The 24,244-nt window shown below is 46.1% G+C and overlaps 1 protein-coding gene across 1 annotated transcript in view; it reads left to right on the top strand.

Annotated features, from left to right (window-relative positions):
• Positions 1–24,244, top strand: part of KCNH5 (potassium voltage-gated channel subfamily H member 5) — a 188,184-nt gene that overhangs the window by 120,053 nt on the left and 43,887 nt on the right. The window contains exon 9 of the mRNA XM_081015936.1: positions 13,228–13,480. Within this exon, the coding sequence (XP_080872062.1) occupies positions 13,228–13,480 (253 nt within the window). The remainder of the gene's footprint in view (positions 1–13,227; positions 13,481–24,244) is intronic.

The raw sequence follows: 24,244 nt of genomic DNA, 5'->3' as shown, positions 1-24,244 counted from the left end.
GCAAATAGGAGGGCAAAAGCCCTGTAACACCAGTTGAGGATACCAGGTGTGCTGTGTCTATGCAGCATCCTGCTTTAGTGTTGCAGGTTTGGCTCTTAGTCGTCGGTCATAATACAGGAGCGGCCAGATTCTCAGAGACTGGTATTCAGACGTAAACTGCCTGCAGCAGTGTAGGCAGCACATAGGCGTCAGGTTCTCTGCGTAGCAGGACACCTGGGTTTTCTTTGCGTGGCTGCAAATTGCGGGGTCTGGGTGAGATGCAAAGGGTAGGCATTTGGCAAGGGGGTTGGGGGTCTGGCAAGGGAGAGGGGGTAGGTGAGGCTGGCGAGCAGCAGCCCCTCATATATCTGTGCATTCTCAACAGGGATCTGCAGCTTGTTCAGGCTCCTCAACAAGCATTGTTGTTGTTTAGTCGTTTAGTCGTGTCCGACTCTTCATAACCCCATGGACCAGAGCACGCCAGGCACTCCTGTCTTCCACTGCCTCCCAGTTTGGTCAAACTCATGCTGGTTGCTTCGAGAACACTGTCCAACCATCTCGTCCTCTGTCGTCCCCTTCTCCTTGTGCCCTCCATCTTTCCCAACATCAGGGTCTTTTCCAGGGAGTCTTCTCTTCTCATGAGGTGGCCAAAGTCTTGGAGCCTCAGCTTCACGATCTGTCCTTCCAGTGAGCACTCAGGGCTGATTTCCTTAAGAATGGAGAGGTTTGATCTTCTTGCAGTCCATGGGAAAACCATAGCTTTAACTATACGGATCTTTGTCGGCAAGGTGATGTCTCTGCTTTTTAAGATGCTGTCTAGGTTTGTCATCGCCTTTCTCCCAAGGAGCAGGCGTCTTTTAATTTCGTGGCTGCTGTCACCATCTGCAGTGATCATGGAGCCCAAGAAAGTAAAATCTCCCACTGCCTCCATTTCTTCCTCTTCTATTTGCCAGGAGGTGATGGGGCCAGTGGCCATGATCTTCGTTTTTTGGATGTTGAGCTTCAGACCATATTTTGCGCTCTCCTCTTTCACCCTCATTAAAAGATTCTTTAATTCCTTCTCACTTTCTGCCATCAAGGTTGTGTCATCTGCATACATAGGAGGACTCAATTCTTTGCTAACAGATGCTGGCTGCATTCTCTTCCTTAAGTGTGCGCTTGACACGTCTTAAGAACGTAGTGCCTGAAGTGGCCCAGGCGAGTGCCAGAAAAGCACTCTTCAGATAAGATCTCTTAAGCGGCCATAATAATATTTACAGCAGTTCTTGGGAACGGGGGTGGGGTGGGGGAGAGGGGAATACTCATCTTGGATTTAAATTCCTTGGTTTTTAATTGAAACGCACTTGACAGCAGTTGAAAAATTAATGGGTTACACGGGAAAATAGGTCGTTACACAGAGAACTGCAAACAGTGGTTGCTCAGCCAACATTTTCAATTAAGGGAGCTCACTGCTAGCAACAAAACGTTACCAGATAAAGATTCTCCCACCCCTGCTTTGGGCTTCTTGATTGCTGTCAGGCAGGGATGGGTCAGCAAACTTTTTCAGCAGGGGGGCCGGTCCGCTGTCCCTCAGACCTTGTGGGGGGCCAGACTATATTTTTGGGGGAAATGAACGAATTCCTATGCCCCACAAATAACCCAGAGATGCATTTTAAATAAAAGGACACATTCTACTCATGTAAAAACACGCTGATTAAGGACCATCCGTGGGCTGAATTTAGAAGGCATTTGGGCCAGATCCGGCCCCCAGGCCTTAGTTTGCCTACCCATGCTGTCTGGCTTTGGTGATGCTAAGGTACATAAAGATGAAGGATGGACTTTTCTGAAAAGCTTGATGTGGAACACATCTCCAGGGTCTTTCACCTCCAATGCTCATCTTGCTCCTTAATTTACATGAGAAGTGAATCCACCCACATCCCTGGGTTCCACTAAAAATGTAAACAGTTTCTTGCGTACTACACATATCCCCCCCACATAGCATTAAATGCATATGTACATTAATGCACATATGCAATGTTGGTAAGATGCTTTGAGTTGCCTGCGGCAAAAAAGTGACTAATAAATTTAATTAATAAATGCTAATAAAATATTTGAGACCTCTCCCTAAAGCTGGTGGGCATTATCATTCAAATGGTGTGCCTGTGTCGCGTCTTGTGATCGTTTATATGTGGGTGGGGCTTATCTTTCCCCCCATATTTTATTCAAGTTAGCACCCTTGGGCAGTCACTAGTTCTCAGTCTAACTTACCTCGCTAGATTGTTGTGAGGATGAAACGGGGCGGGGGCGGGGAGAGGGGGGAAGAACCTTGTATGACACCTTGTCCTCCCTGGCGGAAAGACGGGATATAAATGTAATAATAGATATAATTTGGGTTGCGGTTTCCATTACTTTCTCCCCTGCCCCCAATAAAAGTTTTCATTGATTTGCGCAATTAAAGAAGGCGAAAATACCTCTCTCCAGAAATACAGCAGTCTTGACAAGCTCTACGTGAGATTATTCCAATCAGATCTAGTCAAGCGGTTCATTAAACCAGGCTTTGTATATCGGGGTGCCATTTCAGGTTTCGCGTGGGAGCAAAGTGGTTTCAGCCTGTTCTTGGATCGACTCAGGATTAAATGGCATCAAACACCCTGGTATATTTTAAGAGCATTTATGGCTGCTCCTTTAATCTCAGAATGATTATATTGATGATATTCACACCCAACAGTTCTGAGCCTTTGAGGCGGGTACCCAGTATGCAACATCTGCAGTTTGCTTAAAGCACATCGGCATTGGGAAAGGAGACAGAAATGCTGGCTGTGTTCCCACAAAGAGCAGAGAAGATGCTAATTTGGGGCCTGCAAGCCCTCTAAGCGTCCCGATTCTCCAGGGATAATCCTGGAATTGCGAAAGCGCATCTAGGCTTCTGATTTGATCCTGGGAAGCCCCTATTTTCCCCATCAGTGCCGTCGCCAGCGGAGGATGAGCCGGCGCTGGCCCCAAACAATGGTGATGGTGACTGATTTTGAAGGGGTCCACAATTTGCGGCACTCTGCATGCATACAACTGGACAAATGGGGACCTTATCCTATAGATGTGTGCAGGTGTAGGGAACCTTTGGCTCTCCAGATGTGACTGAACTACAATTCCCATCAGCCCAGCAAGCATGGCCCATGGCCAGTGATGATGCGTGCTGTAGTTCTGCCACATCTGGAGGGCCAAAGGTTTCCCATCGCCTGGCATATAGCATGCCACATGGACATGGGCTCGTCTCCAATGGCTTTTGAGCACTTTCTAATCCTAGATCTCATGTGAAAGCAAACAGAGGATGCTGATAACAACAACAACAAATTTATAGCCTGCTCACCTGGCTGGGTTTCCCCAGCCACTTTGAGCAGCTTCCAACAAAAGATTAAAAATACATTAAGACATCAGTCATTAAAAGCTTCCCTAAACAGGGCTGCCTTCAGCTGTCTTCTAAACGTGAGATAGTTGTTTATTTCTTTGACATCTGATGGGAGGGCGTTCCACAGGGCGGGCACCACTACCGAGAAGGCCCTCTGCCTGGTTCCCTGTAACCTCACTTCTCGCAGTGAGGGAACCACCAGAAGGCCCTCAGCGCTGGACCTTATGTCCTTATTACTTGAGTCTTATGAAAATGTGCGTAAGCAGAACACATGAAGGTTACGGGCCTAATTTCAGCATGTCCTGCATTTAAAAACAAAACAAAATAAAAAAAAACTGGCTTACAAACTTAGGAAGGATCAATTCCTATTCAAAAGAGACAGTGCACTTTTAGGGAGCGGATCCCGGCCAGGTCGCCTGTGGTGACTCAGGACAGGGCACAAGGCAAATGTCTGTTTTGCAACCCTGCTTTTAGCATGGCCAATTTTATGGGGCTTGAAAGGACAAACACTTTCAGTGGAGTTGCCTGGCATTAATTACGCTGCCCCCATCTCTCTCTCATTAACTGCATTTAACCAATTCTGTAGCATTTGCTAAGCCACCCAGAAGGCAGACGGTGGAGACAAAAGGAAATTGGGACAGGGCAAAGACTTTTAGCAGAGGTTTGTCACTCTAGTACACAGCCCTAATCTACAAACGTCTTTGTGGTGGTCCTCCCAGCAAAGCGTGTTCTCCAATAAATGAGAGCACGTGTTGCGGTGTGGGCCACCGGGCCAGGCCTCTTGTTGCCAGGCAGGTTAATAGTTGTTGCCTGGCATTGTGATTGGATAACCGGATTGCTGGGGCAAATTGTATGTTGCAAATTGGGTGGGTGGGACCATAGTCTTTAAATATTGGTGCACTCTGGTTTCTCTTTCTCTTTGCAGAGTGCATCGGATCACCCGCCCGCCCGCCCTCTATACCGCTTGACCTTGCTTTGCCTGTCATGGGGTCGTCTGCCTTGGCGCAGGGGCTTAGTAGGAATTTTGCCATTTGGTGATTGGCTGTGCCATTTGGTTTTTGCCTACTACTCAGCAATTCGTCACAACTTGTAAGGTTGCGGTTAGGCATTGGTTATAATATGCTGGTGGTGGAGGGGTCAGGATAGGTCGTGCCTGCCCCTCCCATTGCGCTGAAGGGAATTCCGTTAAAGGAATCCTGGGGCTTGCCATGATTTCGTCCAATCCCTGTCATGGGACCAGGGCCGCCCAATCCCTGTCATGGGAATCCTTGTCATAGGATCTGGGCCGGCAAGCTTTCAGGGAGCTGCTGGGGTGAGCGGCGTGGGTCTGGCGCTTAGCTCAAATGACCCCCAAGTTTGACTTTCCCTTCTACTGGCTACCGATCGGACCTCGGGATGTCAGTTCTGTCCCAGGCGGGGGGACAGATAGTCATAACCAATGTCTAAACAACCACTCACTGATTTTGTATTTTAATAAAGTTGTGGCCAAAATAGTGCCCAAAAAACCAAAACTAAATTACGTGTTATGTGTGAAGTTATTTGAGGGGTGGCCTGGGGACCTACACACGCAAACCGTCTCACACTTTTCTTTTTATCATCCCTCTTCCCTGCTGAGCTCTTTTCAGCTGCTCTGGAAGCTTATCTTAAACTGCCTGTGTTAAGAAAATGCCAGAGGAAAAGGCAAACAATATGAGATGCATCTCCCTGGGGATTTGAAGCTTGCTTTCTCAACAGAGGCAAAATGGTATCTCTTTTCCCCACCCCGCCATGGATTGATTCTAGGTTTTCCTCCAAGTACCACACACGTATTGATCCATTTAGTCAAAGTGCATTTACCAAAGCCTTAAAATCGTCGTATGTACTAATAACAAACTCGGCCTGTTTAGAAGGAAAATGAGGCTACTCCATAATAAGGTAGCATTTCCCCCCACTATATGCGCAGGGGACTTCTGAGTCAAATGGATCTCTCTCTTATATGGCTATAAAAGAGGGACAAGGTAGACAAGCAGAATACAACAATCAGTTGCTACTAGTTATGATGGTTGTGTACTTCCACCAAGATCTAGGGGTGGGTGGATCTGTCATCCTCAGTCCCCCCCCCCCCCCGTTTCTCATTTTATCAATCTATAATTCACTTTGAGAGCTGGACCATAAAGAAGGCTGATCGCCAAAGAATGGATTCTTTTGAATTATGGTGCTGGAGGAGACTCTTGAGAGTCCCGTGGACTGCAAGAAAATCAAACCTCTCCATTCTGAAGGAAATCAGCCCGGAGTGCTCACTGGAAGGACAGATCCTGAAGCTGAGGCTCCAATACTTGGGCCACTTCATGAGAAGAGAAGACTCCCTGGAAAAGACCCTGATGTTGGGAAAGATGGAGGGCACAAGGAGAAGGGGACGACAGAGGACGAGATGGTTGGATAGTGTTTTTGAAGCTACGAACATGAGTTTGACCAAACTGCGGGAGGCAGTGGAAGACAGGAGTGCCTGGCGTGCTCTGGTCCAGGGGGTCACGAAGAGTCAGACACAACTAAACGACTAAACAACAACAACAATTCACTTCTCTGTGTTTCTGCAGTAATTTGCGATTATTATTGTTATTATTTCAAAACTCCCATGAAAATTCATCCGCAGTTCATTGCAAACGTCTCCTAATTAACACTTTTTACTAACGTGCACATTTTTGCAATCAGTTCCCCCTAGCATAATGCATTGTTGCCTATTATTTCCACTAATATCCTCACCCTTTCCCTATACCTACACTTTTTTTTTTGGTCTGAGAACTGTATTGCAAAATTCAAAGAAGTGTGAATTGCAAAGTATGGCTGTGTTTCGATCCTCGTCTTCTTTTGGAAAGTATGATTTAGGTAGGTTCACCTTTAAACACAAGCTGAATCGGATTTCTTCACCATCCTTTGCAGGTTCAGAGGCACCAATCCCTGGCAGTCATGAGCAGGAAAAAGCTATTGCGATTCTGCTCTGCTTCTGGTTTCACATTAGGCACCTGATTATCTGCTGGGGGTAGGTGGGATTCTGAACTAGAAAGGCTGTTGATCTGATCTGTCAGGGCTCTTACTGTTTTTCTTGTGATAGCTCAGGGGATGAGGTTTCCACCACCTTCAGAGCGGCTTATATTTTGCACATTTTCTGCATGTACAAGGTACAGTCACTGACTATGATCATTGTGCTTCAGATTTGTTACATGACAGCCTTTTTGATAGCCTCAATAACTGGTCTTTGAAAACCATGCGCTCCTAGTCTTCTGGAATCGAGCAGCGAAGGAGCAAAGGCAGTAGCCGACTCGTTGTTGGTTGTTGCGATGAAATAGGATTCCACTGGGTGAAAAGAGACGTCATGCCGCATGCTTAATTCTGTAATTTAGTAGAAAGCTAATAACACCCCGGGTTGGGGAGAACATCTATCCAATACCCAGACATTTATGTGGTTTTTCAGTGGCGAAACAACTGCAGAGAGCAATAGAGTGGTTAAAGACAGCATCTTTCACTGGGTCAACCCCAGGGATGCTGAGAGGCGTCCTTTCGAAAACAATATCATTCACAGTTCATATTATCCACGTTATTAGCTGATAATGTATAGGATAGAAAGGCTAAGAGGAATCAAAACAGGATTTTCTGGTTTTCTTTGAAGCAAGAGCACAGTGGTTGTGTGTCCTACTTTAAGGAGGACATCTCTCTATTTGAAAGTGCTGTCTGTTTGAAGGCATACCCAGTCCATGTCTGGTTTAAAGATAAGGAATTTAGTGAGTGGCGATTGAGGCTGTGAATCTACACAAGGAATAGCTGGACCATAGACCGAGCAGGTCACCTGGTTACAGCCTATCCCACTAGGATGTGATGCTATTATTATTATTATTATTATTATTATTACAATTTCCATACCGCCCTTTAGCCAAAGATCATAGGGGGGTTACAATATAGAAAGAAAAAGATATATAACATAGTAACAAACCAAAACAATACCCCGCCCCCAGTTTAAAAGGCCATAGATTGTTTAATTAGCCAAAGGCCTGAGAGAAGAGATATGCAATGAAGGCACCAGGCGAGGTTCCCTGGGGAGAGCATTCCACAAGCAATGAGCCACCACAGAAAAAGCCCGTTTTTGTATTCCTGCTGTCCGGACTTCTCAGGGAGGAGGCACAGATGAGAAGAAGGGCCTCAGATGATTTTTTCAGGGTCCAGGTAGGTCAGGCATAGGCAAGCTCCGGCCCTCCAGATGTTTGGGACTACAGTTCCCATCATCCCTGACCACTGGTCCTGTTAGCTAGGGATGATGGGAATTGTAGTCCCAAACATCTGGAGGGCCGGAGTTTGCCTATGCCTGAGGTAGGTTCATATGGGGGGGCGGAGCGGTGCTTGAGATCTTGTGGTCCTGAGCCCTTTAAGGCTTTATAGATCAAAACCAGCACTTTGAGTTGGGACCAGCCAGTGCAATCAGGCCAGGATTGCTGTTATATGCTCAAACCATCTAACCCCGGTGAGCAGCCTGGCCGTCAGATTCTGCACAAGCTGGAGTTTCTAAACTGTCTTCAGATGCAGCCCCATATAGTAAAGGTAAAGGGACCCCTGACCATTAGATCCAGTCATGGCCAACTCTGGGGTTGCGGTGCTCATGTCGCTTTATTGGCCGAGGGAGCCAGCGTACAGCTTCCAGGTCATGTGGCCAGCATGACTAAGCCACTTCTGGCAAACCAGAGCAGCGCACGGAAACGCCGTTTACCTTCCCGCCGGAGTGGTACTACTTGCGCTTTGACGTGCTTTCGAACTGCTAGGTTGGCAGGAATAGAGACCAAGCAACGGGAGCTCACCCCATCGCGGGGATTTGAACCGCTGACCTTCTGATCGGCAAGTCCTAGGTTCTGTGGTTTGACCCACAGCGCCACCCGCGTCCCTAGAGCATTGGTAGGCGTATCTAAAATTCACAGCATAGATGGGGAACTTGTGGTCCTTCAAATACAGTGGTATCTTGGTTCTCGAACGTAATCCGTTCTGGAAGTCCGTTCAACTTCTGAAACATTCGAAAGCCAAGGCACGGCTTCCGATTGGCGCAGGTGCCCCGGAAACAATAGCCGACAACGGCATCGGGCATTCGGCTTCCAAAAAAAGTTCGCAAACCAAGGCATTTACTTACGGGTTTGCGGTGTTCGGGTTCCGATTTGTTCCTCAACTAAGCCGTTTGAGAACCAAGGTTCCACTGCATTACAAGACCATAGCACCCATCATGGATGACTACCGGCCATGATTTCCTGGTACTGATGGGAGCCAGAGTCCAAGAACACCCAGAAGGTTACATTTTCTCCTTCCTGGATTAGATAGTGGGAAGAACTTGATGAAGTTGTCCCTTGCGTTTGGCCTGCACCCTCTTAGGTTGCTGGCAGGAATGCACATAGCTCTGAACTGCTCCCCCAATGAGACAGATTTCCCCCATGCTGAAAACTAGGGAGAAGGCTAGGCTAGCATCCCAGCCTATGCAGAGAGTTCAAAGTATGTGTGATTCCCCTGGAGTATATTGAATAACCCAGATCATCCCAGCCCAACTGTAATGTTCACTCTACTCCACTCCACGCCACTGGTTATGTGAAAGGAGGATCCGGGGTTCAGAGTCCTTGCCTTTTTAATTGAAGCATACACTGTTTTCCACTTATCTCTCCTGCTCCCTTTTGAAAAGCCAAATCCATTTCCAAAAACGGCATTTTTTAAAAAAATCAAGCACATATCCTGGGGCTAGGCCTTTGTTCCCTTGTTCTTTAGAGGGGCCACCTCTCTTTCTCTGCGTCTTCAGTTGGAGATGGTTTAAGGCTGGCTGCGCAAATAGAACCTTTTTGGCTTGTAACTTCGGTTAATTACTGGATTCTTCCTGATGGATTTAGCTGGCTTTTTTTCTTCGGCGCAGTGGAGGTCTCGCCTCCCCAACTGCTGGAGAACATGATGAAAGTGCCACTATTGTATCTACAAAAAGGAACGCCGTTTGCAGTGATGACACTACTAAGATATCTGAGCGCATCAGGATTCTTCCCTGCACATTCATGCGCTCTCTCTCTCTCTCTCTCTCAACACACTAGAGCTCTTTATGGGAGCATGAAAAGGATAACAAGAGCTGTTAACGGCCTTTCTTCAGTGATATTTTACGATATAATCCTAAATGCACTTCTCAGGGAGTAAGACAGCAATGCATTGCCCTTTGTGCTGGGCTGGGGTTTGACTGGGTGGAGTTGTCCCTCTGCCAGCCTTGCCAGCCTGTGTTGACAATCCCACAGACCACCGCCTGTGGAGAGATGCCAATCTCATTCCACCGTCATTGACCTCCTGTTTCCTTCTGCCAAATGGGCAGGTGGAAATACAGTCATACCTCGGGTTACAGACGCTTCGGGTTGCGCGATTTTGGGTTGCGCACTGCACTGAACCTGGAAGTACCAGGACTGGTTACTTCCGGGTTTTGGTGCTTGCGCATGTGCAGAAGCACCGAATTGCGACCCTTGTGTGCACACATGCAGTGCTGCGGGTTGTGAACGCTGCGGGTTGTGAACGTGCTTCCCACACGGATCACGTTCGCAATCCGAGAGTCTACTGTAGAATCATAGAATCGTAGAGTTGGAAGGGACCTCAAGGGTCCAATAGTCCAACCCCCCACAATGCAGGAATCTCAGCTAAAGCATCCATGATAGATGGCCACCCAACCTCTCTTTATAAACCTCCAAGGAAGGAGAGTCCACAACCTTTCAAGGGAGTCCATTCCACTGTCAAACAGCTCTTACTGTCAGAAAGTTCTTCCCGATGTTTAGTTGGATTCTCCTTTCTTGTAACTTGAAGCCGTTGGTTTGAGTCCAACTCTCCAGAGCAGGAGAAAACAGGCTAGTGCTGGTTTTCTGTGGCTTTCCAGGGGTGAGGAGGGCATGGGGCTGAGCTGACCCCACTGCTGCCACATAGTGGCTCTGGGCTCAATCTCTGTGCCAGAGATTCCACCATGTGTGGAAGGGGTGAAGTTTAAGTGGTGGCCCCACAGCTCAATAAAGCCCCAAGGTAGGAAGGCATGGTTCTCACCCTCAGTGAGCCATGTTTGGGATCGTTCTCTAAGCCCCACAGGACTTGGTGAGGCTTACTTTATACTGGGCTGGAAGAATCCCAGAAATAATAATAATAATAATAATATATAATTTATACCCCGCCCATCTGGCTGGGTTTCCCCAGCCACTCTGGGAGGCTTCCAACAGAATATTAAAATACAATAATCTATTAAACATTAAAAACTTCCATAAACAGTAACCAATTAATTTTATTCCAAATATCACTTTCCTGTTCCATTGTACCTTCTACTCCCCAACTATTCTCCATCTCCTCAATTGAGATCTCCTTTAATTTATCCCCTACCTCCTTTGGGATGAGCTCCCTTAACGGAGCCATTTTATCATAATACCACATTTTGGTAAGGGGAGAGAGATCAGGAAAAAGCTCCCTTCTCCACTTCTCCCATACTCAGATGGACCCCATAAATGTTGATGTTTTATCTACTCCCCTTTCCCTTTTCCTCCTATCAAATATTTGTAGAATAGGAACCACAACTAAAGAATCCCTGACAGATGGCCATCCAACCTCTGCTTAAAAACCTCCAGTGAAGGAGAGTACATGATCCTCCAAGGGAGTCTGTTCCACTGCCAAACAACTCTTACCCTTGTTTAAATTGTGAAATATGGATGACTTTGGAAGATGGGGTTTGGATTGAATAGCTACTAACACCCTCTTTGGGCATTGCGCACGAGATTTTAAATCAGGGGTCGCCAACATGGGGTGCAGAGGCGTCTCTGTGTTAGAATTCCTGCTCCATGATTGAAGTCATGGGATTATTGTTTTTCACATGACGGTATATGTTTTGACTCCACTGAGTGGGAAGTGACAGAGACAGGATGTTTGTGTTACTGTCTTCCGTGAAGTGGGACTATTGTCCTTTGTTCTTTTTCTCTTTGCTGTTTGATGCTAGAGAGGGAGCCATGTTGCAGTGCTCCGTGTGTGTTTATATGTAAATAAAGTAGATTAGCCAAAATGCTGAGTTGCTGAGGTGTGTTATGCAACTGCACAAACTCTAAGGATCCCCAAGTGTGCCGATGTCAGTTGGCATCGGTCGCTGTGATGTTCGGGCAGAAGAAAGCTTTTGAAGCTCCTGAACGATCGACCAGGAGGGAGAGAACATGCCAGTCGGGCATGTGTCTCTGCCAGGGTCCTACTCGAGTGTATGCTGAACTCCTGACACTGTGCACCCTTAGAGGGTATATTCACCCATCCCTAGCCGTGTCTCACCCCATCCCAGATGACAAATTTAAATAACCGATATCAACATGTGCAGAGCTTAACCCACCGAGAACATCGAAAGAGAGTTCTTGATTTGCTAAAAGGTTTCTGTTTGATTAGATTTCATGTTTATAGACTCCCCGTACGAATGGCATTAGCGTAAAGTGATAAATCAAAGATAAACGAGCCTGTAGTCTTGTCTTCAGGAAGCCAAATGTGGGGAAGAGATTGGTGATAAGGGCGCAGTGTGAAGACATGTGAAGCTAAGTAAGTAGGTCTGGAACAAAAGCTTGTGCTCAAGTATTTCTTCTGCCATGAATTCCATGGCGTGAATTTCATTGCCATAAAGGCAAGGTAGTGTAGTGGTTAGAGAGCTGGACTATGACCTTGGAGACCAGGGTTTGAACCCCAACTCAGGCATGAAATTCATTGGGTGCCCTTGGACAAGTCATTACCTCTCAGCCTAGCCTACCTCTCAGGGTTGTTTTGAGGATAAAACAGGTGTGTGGGTGTGTGTGAGAGCCAGTGTGGGGTAGTGGTTAAGAGCAGTGGACTCATAATCTGGGGAACCAGGTTCGTGTCTCCGCTCCTCCACATGCAGCTGCTGGGTGACCTTGGGCCAGTCACACTTCTCTGAAGTCTCTCAGCCCCAGCCACCTCACAGAGTGTTTGTTGTGGGGGAGGAAGGGAAAGGAGAATGTTAGCCGCTTTGAGACTCCTTCGGGTAGTGATAAGGCGGGATATCAAATCCAAACTCTTCTTCTTCTTCTTCTGTGTGTGGGTGTGTAAAGTATATATGTCACATTGAGCCCCTGGGAGGAAAAGTAGGATATAAATGTAATAAACAGTAATTCTTATAAATATAATATAATATTATTATAGTATATTTAATTATATAATAATAATAATAATAATATAACTATAATACTGATTATTGTATTATAATCATATTGTATTATAATAATACAATAATATAAATATAATAATCTTTATTCACGAGTTGGCCTGAGGCAATCTACTTCTGCCAGCCTCAGTCTCCATATATGCAATATGGGTACAGTAATATGGGCCTACAGCACAGGTGTGATGTTGCTAAAAATATGTTGGCGAAACTCTTTGAATGGTGTAGGGCACTATATATACCTAAAGGAGAGTCTCCAACCCCATTGTTCAGCGCAGACACTGAGTCCAGCTCTGAGGGCCTTCTGGCGGTTCCTTCACTGCGAGAAGTGAGGTTACAGGGAACCAGGCACAGAGCCTTCTCGGTAGTGGCGCCCTCCCTGTGGAACACCCTCCCGTCAGATGTCAAGGAAATAAACAGCTATTTGACTTTTAGAAGACATCTGAAGGCAGCCCTGTTTAGGGAAGTTGTTAATGGTTTGTTGTGCTTTTAATTCTGTTGGGAGCCGCCCAGAGTGGCTGGGAAACCCAGCCAGATGGGCAGGGGTATAAATTATTATTATTATTATTATTATTATTATTAATCACGGATGGGGAATCTCCACCCCATCCAATATTGGCTTTTCCTTTTTCCTGTCACTGCCATGTTTCCACTCTTTCCCCAGGTCCTTTCGATTTGTCCCAAAGACATGAGAGCAGATATCTGTGTACATCTCAACCGGAAAGTTTTCAACGAGCACCCGGCCTTTCGGCTAGCTAGCGACGGATGCTTGAGGGCCCTGGCAGTGGAGTTCCAGACAATCCACTGTGCCCCCGGAGACCTCATCTACCATGCGGGGGAAAGCGTGGACGCCCTCTGCTTCGTCGTCTCGGGATCCCTGGAAGTCATACAGGATGATGAGGTGGTGGCTATTTTAGGTAAGGTGGTTTCCTTTTCATCATCCCTTTTCAGTGGAAGCACTTCAGCACAGTGTGAAACCCGCTCCTGCGCAAGCCAACGGTGGCCGCCATATTGGATGGCTTCAAAAGAGGATTGGACAAATTGTTGAAGGGTAGGGCTATTGATGGCTGCCATACCCAGTGCTGGATTTACATATAGGCTAAACACATAGCTGTCAACTTTTCCCTTTTCTTCCAAGGAATCCTATTCGGAATAAGGGAATTTCCCTTTAAAAAAGGGAAACGTTGACAACTATGGCTAAACAAGCTATAGCTTAGGGCTCCACTCTCTTGGGGGGGGGGGCAAAAAAATTAAAGGGGAAAAAACTGGATGTCCATTTCCAAAATATAAGATAAAAAACAAATAAAATAAACCTATATACAGCAACAATGTTTGTGTTGTGTAGGCTCCTATGATGTAAGTAATGGGCCCCACCTGCTAGCCTGCTCCCTAAATTATCACTGGTTTGCTCATTTCTATATCAATTACTTCGATAAAATACATACAGTGGTACCTCAGGTTACAGACTCCGCTAACCCAGAAATAGTACCTCGGGTTAAGAACTTTGCTTCAGGATGAGAACAGAAATTGTGCTCTGGCGGCACAGCGGCAGCAGGAGGCCCCATTAGCTAAAGTGGTGCTTCAGGTTAAGAACAGTTTCAGGTTAAGAACGGACCTTCGGAACGAATTAAGTACTTAACCTGAGGTACCACTGTATTTTGTTACTTGCAAATGGCTTTAGATACCCATTAGGTCCATAAATTACCATATAGCATATGTTCAACACAAAAAACAGCCACAATTTGTTGTTGACAAAGGACAGCTGGACATATAAAGGGCCCCATTACCTTCAGTAGCTTAGGGCCTCATCAAACCTAAATCCAGCCCTGGCCATACTGTCCAACTTTTGGAAACTCAAACCAAGATGTGCATCTTCCAGGATGCGCTCCCCCCGGCAAGAGCATAGCATGAGAGCTTGGCACCCAAAATGGCCACCACAATCTTGTGTGAAAAAAATGGGATGTCCTGGTTTTTCCCCAGGGCACTTGGCAGGTGTAGTGGATCCACCTTTTACCACCAATAAATAGTGTGGTGGACTCACCCCACTAACTGCCCCCAATTCTGTATAGCTCACACACCTCACTGTATGCCAATTACGCAAATTTCTACAATTTACCACGGGCTATCGTGGTATGAGGGAAAATTTAGAGATTAGAGTCTCAAGCATGAGTCGATCAAACAAACAAGAAAAGTTTTATTAAGCAAAGAGAAGTGGGGTTAGAAGTTGCGTACTGTCGGTTAAAGGTAAAAGTAAAGGACACCTGGACGGTTAAGTCCAGTCAAAGGTGACTATGGGGTTGTGGCGCTCATCTCGCTTTCAGGCTGAGGGAGCCAGCATTTGTCCACAGACGGCTTTTCCAGGTCATGTGGCCAGAATGACTAAACTGCTTCTGGCGCAATGGAACACCAGAGCGCACGGAAACGCCGTTTCCCTTCCTGCCGCAGCAGTACCTATTTATCTACTTGCACTGGCGTGCTTTCAAACTGCTAGGTTGGCAGGAGCTGGGACAGAGCAATGGGAGCTCACCCCGTTGCGTGGATTCGAACTGCCAACCTTCCGATCAGCAAGCCCAAGAGGCTCAGTGATTTAGACCTCAGCGCCCTCTTCTGTGAATCCCTGTAATGGGGTGAACTCCCATTGCTCTGTCCCAGCTGCTGTTCTGATAGTCTTGTATTTTGTGTGGCATCCGATTATCAGAGGTATACTGTGCTTGAATATGGAGGCTCCATTTAGCCAGCATTTCTAAGAACTGTTTATCATCCCTTTGCTCCCCAAGTCTGTCCAATCCTTTTCTAAAGATATCTAAGTAAGGAGTTCCTTGGTGCACTTAACGATAGCAGATTTAAAACAACAGTGTGACTTTCAGAGCTAGGAAAAACAGCAGGAACAGGGTCAGCCGGGTGTCTGGAAATTAGTTGCTGATTTCTAGTAATTTGACATAATTTTCTAGCCGCGTGAATACTAGCCGCAAAACGATATTAGAATCAACAAAGAAAAATTAACAAAATAGGTGTTGGTTTCTTCCTTCCTCTTGCTTTAATTTAGCAGTAAAGTTAAATATGTAGTATACTTGGCTATCGTAACCGATCTCTAATGTGGTGGAAATGAAGTGTTGTCCTCCCTAGGGAACCATGTTCACAGAGTGCATCCCTCAGCTCATCAGGCTCAGATAATATTGTTCTGGAGCTTTGCCCACCAGAGTTAAACCCTTTAAGATATACACACAGATGTGTGCACCCAGAGACGAATATGTGAAACACAATCTATTCTTTGATATAAACATCTTGTAAATGTATATATATATTTCCCTTCCAGATTCTTTATCTGTTAGGACCCCTGTTACAAACCAATTCCAGTTTTTATCTCATTTCCCCCCATAATACTGTTTTACTGTTTGCATTTTCCTACACTATTTAGAGATTTAACATATGAATGGTTTTAAAAGTTGTGTGTGTGTGTGTGTGTGTGTGTGTGTTGGAAATTCGCTTGTCTGGACAACTCTTAAACTATCATAACCAAATTTGCATGACTCCTGAGACAAGAAGATTTTTGGTCAATGTTTGGCTGCGATTGGATGCCATGTCGAATCAAGATGGTGAACTGAACCTTTTAAAACTCCACTGATTCCAAAACTGTGCTGGTTCTTTTTGGGGGAGGGTTTAGAATTCCCGAGCAACACCCTGTACAAGAGTGGAAGTGTTTTATATTTGGAAAAGTTGTAAATTGCTCTGGGAGTTTTTTATTTTCCCCATCATGATTTCACTTCTCCTCATTTCAGCATCAGTTTGATTTTCTTTTCTTTTTTTGTAAGTCTGCACAAAAAATTGAGTTTTCATGCCTCCAAATGCATGCAATTTGTACACAATTTTGCAGACTATGCACGTTTGCCAGCAATTTCCCCTAATGCAATGCATTTGTGTTGACCACTATAAGCATTTTGTGGATGCTTTCCCCCAGTATAAACACTTCTGTATGCAGTTTTTGGACAACTGCATCACAAAATTCAGAGAAGTGTGAATTTCTGGGTGTTTCATTTCGTATATTAGTTTGGAAAGTGTGCATTAGATACATTAGTATAAAAATCAAAGTACATTAATTCCCTCCCACCCCATTCCTACTCTTTACTCTCCCTGAAAAATGGGGGTAATTTTCACCCTGGATCTGGGAATGCCCCTGTGTTGTCAAGGCCATTACTTTACTGCTAGCTTTTTCTGCAATATCTGCTTTTGCAGAGCAAATCTCAGGCACGGAAACAATCTCATCTCACTAGGTTCAGTGATGTTGTAAACAAAACTGGGATGATGTCTAAACAAGAATTACAGCATAAGGAGATTTGCATTTGCCCCGGTAACAGTGTATGCAGTTCCTTTCATCTGGAATCAGGAAAAGTATTTTCTTTTGTTTTGCCAATTAACTAGTTCTGATCCACTGCTTGCAAAATGGAGGTGGGCTCCCTGGCCAGTTTATTTCCCTGCTATATACAACAAGGTTTGCGGTGTTTTCTTTTTACTGTTGGGCGAATAATCCATTTTATGTCAAAATGCAGAACAGAGACCTGCAGATTGATGTAGCACACAAAGCACAGAACACGATGCAAACTTCTAAACCTTTCCAATCCAGCACTGGGGAGCTTGCTTTTAAATTGGCACCCAGGTGGTATCTGGCACATAAAATGTCACTTACTAACAAGCAATTCATGAAGTATTAGCAGGGAAGATGCGGCAAAACAGGCATGCGTATTTGCCCTTGGTGACGGTGTTATTGTAAGAGATGGGAAACACTGTGAATAAAAACCTCACATTCATTAAAATAATGTGCTCTTTGGGGGGAACGGTTTCCCGCTCCAAATGTAATTGACTCAGTTAACTAGAAACTAAGCCTGTGAACCAGATTCAGCTGAGTTCCAAAGTCCCAATCAAATTGGACTGATCTGGGGAGATCTGGGCCAGGTTGAGCTAGTCCTGGATTACCATGGGTTGCATGGCCCAGAGTGATCTGGGGCTGTTAGAGGGCAGGACATAGGAAGAAGCTAGACCCTCCAAGTGTCCCTATTTTCCAGGGGCAGTCATAGTTTTACAGAAGCTGCCCTGGTTTCTGATTTGATCCTGGAATGTCTCAGTTTTCCTTAGATTAAAGTAAAGGAACCCCTGACCATTAGGTCCAGTCGTGACCGACTCTGGGGTTGCGGCGCTCATCTCGCTTTACTGGCCGAGGGAGCTGGCGTACAGCTTCCGGGTCATGTGGCCAGCATGACTAAGTCGCTTCTGGCGAACCAGAGCAGTGCACAGAAACACCATTTACCTTCCCACCGGAGTGCTACCTATTTATCTACTTGCACTTTGTGCTTTTGAACTGCTAGGTTGCCAGGAGCAGGGGCCGAGCAATGGGAGCTCACCCCATCGTGGGGATTCGAACCGCCAACCTTCTGATTGGCAAGTCCTAGACTCTGTGGTTTAACCCACGGCGCCACCCGCGTCCTTCATTTTTCCTTAGGATGTCCCTATTTTCAGTGCAGAAATGTTGGAGGGTATGGAGTTATGCAACCTCCAAGCCAAGGAGATAAATAAACATACAGTGGTACCTTGGTTCCCGAATGGCTTAGTTGTTGAACAAATCAGCTCCCGAATGCTGCAAACCTGGAAGTAAGTGTTCCAGTTTGCGAATGTTATTCGGAAGCCGAATGTCCGATGGTGGCTTCTGCAGCTTCCAATTGAGTGCAGGAAGCTCCTGCAGCCAATCAGAAGCTGCGCCTTGGTTTTCAAATGGTTTCGGGAGTCGGACGGACTCCTGGAACGGATTAAGCTGAAGAACCAAGGTACCATTGTACAACCATTAGAAGACATCTGAAGATAGGGAAGTTTTTTTTAATGTTTAATGTTTTACTGTGTTTTATATATGTGAGAAACTGCCCAGATGGCTGGGGCAACCCAATCAGATGGGTGGGCTACGAACAACATCTACATGCAGCCGCTGGGAGAGATCATCAGAGGGTTTGGACTGGGTGTCCATCAATATGCAGATGATACCCAGCTCTACCTCTCTTTCAAATCAGAACCAGTGAAGGCGGTGAAGGTCCTGTGTGAGTGCCTGGAGGCGGTTGGAGGATGGATGGCGGATAATGGATTGAGGTTGAATCCTGACAAGACAGAAGTACTGTTTTTGGGGGACAGGGGCGGGTGGGTGTGGAGGACTCCCTGGTTTTGAATGGGGTAACTGTGCCCCTGAAGGACCAGATGCGCAGCCTGGGAGTCATTCTCACAGCTGTCCATGGAAGCGCAGGTCAATTCTGTATCCAGGGCAGCTGTTTATCAGCTCCATCTGGTACGTAGGCTGAGACCCTACCTGCCCATGGACTGTCTCACTGGAGTGGTGCATGCTCTAGTTATCTCCCGCTTGGACTACTGCAATGCGCTCTATGTGGGGCTACCTTTGAAGGTGACCCGGAAACTACAACTAATCCAGAATGCAGCAGCTAGACTGGTGACTGGGAGTGGCTGCCAAGACAATATAACACCAGTCCTGAAAGACCTACGCTGGCTCCCAGTACGTTTCCAAGCACAATTCAAAGTATTGGTGCTGACCTTTAAAGCCCTAAACGGCCTCGGTCCAGTATACCTGAAGGAACGTCTCCACCTCCATCGTTCTGCCCAGACACTGAGATCCAGCGCCGAGGGCTTTCTGGTGGTTCCCTCACTGCGAGAAGCCAAGTTACAGCGAACCAGGCAGAGGGCCTTCTCGGTAGTGGCGCCCGCCCTGCGGAACACCCTCCCATCAGATGTCAAAGAGAAAAACAACTACCAGACTTTTAGAAGACATCTGAAGGCAGCCCTGTTTAGGGAAGCTTTTAATGCTTAATAGGTTATTGTATTTTGGTGTTCTGTTGGAAGCCGCCCAGAGTGGCTGGGGAAACCCAGCCAGATGGGTGGGGTATAAATAATAAATTATTATTATTATTATTATTATTATTATTATTATTATTATTATTACTACTACTACTATTACAATAAAATTATGATGATGATGATGATGGAGATTATTTTAATTGGAGAAATGTTGGAAGGTATGAGAAGCGGGCATGGATGGGAAGGAGAAATTGCAAAAAGGAAGGGAGCTACCAGGCAGCTACATATTTGTGGGAGAAGGTGGTGTGGATGCCTTTCCCACCTGACCTCTCCTCCTTCCTGCCCCCAAAGCAGCACCACACATGACTGAATTTTTTGCTTACCAGCTGGTAAGCTGGAGGATTTGATCCTGTGCTGTGCCAAAATGCTATTCCTATGTTGCCAGTTTCTCTGTGAATTGATGGGGGGTGAGATGGAGAATCCAGGGTAGGTACCCAGAACTGGACACAGTATCCCAGGTGTGGTCTGACCAAGGCAGAATAGAGTGGTACTATTACTTCCCTTGATCTGGATACTACTGTTGACGCAGCCTAGAATAGCAGTAGCTCTCTCTTTTTGCTGCTGCTCTCTTGCATTTTGCAAACTCAGTATGCGTTCCATGCCTTGAGTTACTTGGAGGATTTAGGCCTGCCCCGAGTTCAAAGCACGCAGCTTTAATTACTGTAAATGCCTTTCATTCTTTTTCCCGATCGTCACGGGCAAGCCGTTCTGGGCATTAGTTAAGTTTATGGTGCAACGTAGAAGCCGAGAGGAGATATAAATCTCGCTCAGAGGGAATTGAACGGGGAGAGTCTGACTAAGGCCTTTTCCTCATGTACTTTGGCAGACCATTTAGCAGAAGAAAGCTGTGATTAATCGTGCCCGTTTTCCTCCAAACAACACAGAAAAGGTGGCATTTTCTTTTTTCTTTTTCATTTTCTTTTGCAAGTGTGGAAGAGAAACTATGCCAGATGAATATGCAAAAGCCTTCCCTCCTGATAGCTACCATGCATGCGATGTCAGAGAAAACCGTTCTCTCTGCCTTCCATGAATCTGCCCCACATTGAGCAGTTCAGGCAAGAAGACCATGCATTAGTTCGAAAGTGGAATTTTAAGGCTTTCCAACACTGAAATTAGTCACTCTCTATCCTTGCTACATAGGGACACGGGTGGCACTGTGGGTTAAACCACAGAGCCTAGGACTTGCTGATCAGAAGGTCGGCGGTTCAAATCCCCATGACGGGGTGAGTTCCCGTTGCTCCGTCCCTGCTCCTGCCAACCTAGCAGTTCGAAAGCACGTCAAGTGCAAGTAGATAAATAGGTACCACTCTGGTGGGAAGGTAAATGGCATTTCCATGCGCTGCTCTGGTTCGCCAGAAGCAGCTTAGTCATGCTGGCCACATGACCCGGAAGCTGTACGCCAGCTCCCTCAGCCAGTAAAGCGAGATGAGCGCCGCAACCCCAGAGTCGTCCGCGACTGGACCTAATGGTCAGGGGTCCCTACATTACAGTGGTACCTCAGGTTACAGACTCTGCTAACCCAGAAATAGTATCTCGGGTTAAGAACTTTGCTTCAGGATGTGAACAGAAATCGTGCGGCGACAGCAGGAGGCCCCATTAGCTAAAGTGGTGCTTCAGGTTAAGAACAGTTTCAGGTTAAGAACAGACCTCCAGAACGAATTAAGTACTTAACCCGAGGTACCACTGTATATGCATGGTTTTTTCTTGGGAAAGGCCCTTAATAATGTTGATCCTCTCCCCCCGCCACCCCCCGTCTCATTCAGTGATATATTTTTTTCCTTATTGGCTGCGTCTTCTTGCCCCTGCTGGTTTAGGGCTTCTTTTTCTTTCCTACAAAATATCACCCCAAGCAAGCAGGGATGCTGAAGTGAATGTGATGGCATCACAATGCTATGTAGCCAGATTGGCCCCAATGACACTGAGGCCCCATCTGCGCTAGACATTTAAAGCACTCCTGCACCACTTTAAGCAGTCATGGTGTCCCCCAAACGAATCCTAGAATTGTAGATTGGGGCAGAGGGCAGGCAGCTGTCAGGATGCTGTCAGTAGCTCCCAGCTGGTTGCCCAGGAAAGTATAAAGACAAGGAAAGGTGGGAGAGAGAATTGGGGCCATTAATTGCGAAGCTGGGGGAGGGGCCCAGATGCCAAATTGGCTACGGGGATAACAACTTGGAAATGTGCTGGTCCTCTCATCTCTCTTCTTGAAAAACTTGATTTGAGTGCGAAGCTTAACTATGTTTTTGATTCATTTGTTTTACTGGGTAACATTGAGCAAGTTTTCTGTACCTAAAGTGGCAACTGCTTTGGCAACAAGCCCTGCAGAAATGAGCATAAGAAGTAAATAATTCACAATGAGTCCCACAGAGCTAAGTCTTCTTTAATGACAGCTAACTGATGTGCCATTAAGAGTCCTTCGTCAACATTTTATTTCCCCAAGAATGCTGTATCTTCCTCGTTAAATGACTGCTGGTCTAATATCTATGGCACCAGATTTAGCTGTGAGGCAGTTTAAGTGGAACCTATGTCTTCCAGTAAAGAATCTGTGACTTTTCCTGTAAAGCAGGGATAGGGAGCCTGTTGCTACCCAGATGTTGTTGGACCACGAGTTCCATCATCCCTGACCGTTGACCATGGCAGCTAGGGCTGATGAGAGTTCACATCCATTAATGTCTGGAGATCCTTATGAGGAATGGTTGAAGGAGCTGGGTATGTTTAGCCTGGAAAAGAGGAAACGGAGAAGAGACAGGATAGTCATCTTCAAATATCTAAAAGGTTGTCACATGGAAATTGCAGCAAGCTTGTTTTTTTCCTGCTCTGGAGGGTAGGACCCAAGCCGGTAGCTTCAAGTTACAAGAAAGGAGATTCCACCTAAACATCAGGAAGAGCTTTCTGACAGTAAGAGCTGTTTGACAGTGGGACGGTCTCCCTTGGGAGGTTGTGGAGGTTCCTTGGGAGGTTCCTTGGAGGTTATTAAGCGGAGGTTGGATGGCCATCTGTCATGGATGCTTTAGCTGAGATTCCTGCAATGCGGGGGGTTGGACTAAATGAGCCTGGGGAACCCTTCCAACACTGTGATTTTATGATTCCTCAAGATCTTCACTCTGATCTAATTCATATTGTCTGCACTAACCTTTCTCAACCTGGGTTCCTTCAGATGCTTAAAACGACAATTCAGTCAGCCAGTGGTCAGAGAGGATGGGAGCAGGAATCCAACATCTGGATGGCATCAAGTTGGGTTGTGGTGTTTGTGTCAGTCATGAAAGCTGAGTACTCAAAGGGAGTATGTTGCCATAAATCATTAATAATAATAATAATAATAATAATAATAATAATAATAATTTATTTATACCCCACCCACCTGGCTGGGTTTCCCCAGCCACTCTGGGCGGCTTCCAACAAAAGATTTAAAATACATTAAAACATAGAACAAGTGAAAGCTGGACCATAAAGAAGGCTGATCGCCGAAGAATTGATGCTTTTGAATTATGGTGCTAGAGGAAACTCTTGAGAGTCCCATGGACTGCAAGAAGATCAAACGCATCCATTCTGAAGGAAATTAGCCCTGAGTGCTCACTGGAAGGACAGATCCTGAAGCTGAGGCTCCAATACTTTGGCCACCTCATGAAAAGGGAAGACTCCCTGGAAAAGACCCTGGTGTTGGGAAAGATGGAGGGCACAAGGAGAAGGGGACGACAGGGGAAGAGATGGTTGGACAGTGTTTTCGAAGCTACGAACATGAGTCTGACCAAACTGCGGGAGGCAGTGGAAGACAGGAGTGTCTGGCGTGCTCTGGTCCATGGGGTCACGAAGAGTCGGACACGTCTAAACGACTAAACAACAACAACAAAACATAGAACTGTATACTTGGAAGGGTCAACTAGACCAACCCCATCCAATGCAGGAATCACAACTATTGTTCAGATGAAGGTGCCAAATGATAGGAAGCCGAACAATTGGTCCACCTAGCAAGTCTTGCTTGTGCTGGGGTAGCCAACATGGTACCCTCCAATTCCTATCAGCCCAAGCCAACATGGCCAAAGATCAGGGATGATGGCAGCTAGAGTTCATCAACATTTGGAGGGCACTATTTTGGCTGCCCACTGGTCTACAATAATGCCAAGCAGCTCTTCACACTTTGAGACAGGAGCCTTTTACAGCCCTACCTGCAACTAGGTATGGACAGATCAACCTGTTCCTAGCCCATGGCTATCTCAGATGTGTTCATTCATAAATCTGTCCCATCCTTTTCCTTCATTAATCTTCAGCTTGAAAAACACACACAAACAACTCAAAAATCCCCTCAAAAACAAAATATGTTTGAATGAGGAAAACATATCGCTGTGCTTGAAAGCAGGACCAAATGCAACCTTGTATCTGCTGGAACTGACCAACTTCGTAATAAACGACAAGGCAGTTAATCACCAGCTCAGCAAGCATTTTTTGGGGGGGACAGCCTGCAATAACATCAAGTAATATATGCTGGTGTCCTTGCTGTGTTCCTTTTCCTGCTAGGGGAGTTTAGAACTCACTTTGCTGCACAAAACAGCTCCGTTCCATCTTTCTTTCTTATAAAGTGGCAAAACTTGGCCCCGTTTAGCTTGTGATGGATTTGGTCACGTTTAGGGCATCCTTTTTCACCTGGGTGCCCCTCCAGATGTCTTCAACTGCACTCCCTTCAGCTTCAGCTAGCATGGCCAATGACCAGGGATGATGGGAGTTGTGGTTCAAAATGTCTGGAAAGCTGCAGGTTGGGAAAGGCTGGTCTAGGGTTTGGGGGA

Source organism: Podarcis pityusensis (genome assembly GCF_964106645.2).
Source record: "Podarcis pityusensis genome assembly, chromosome: 1".
NCBI classification, from domain to species: domain Eukaryota; kingdom Metazoa; phylum Chordata; class Lepidosauria; order Squamata; family Lacertidae; genus Podarcis; species Podarcis pityusensis.
The sequence above is the reverse complement of the archived record's forward strand: the minus strand, read 5'-3'. Positions and strand labels throughout refer to the sequence as shown.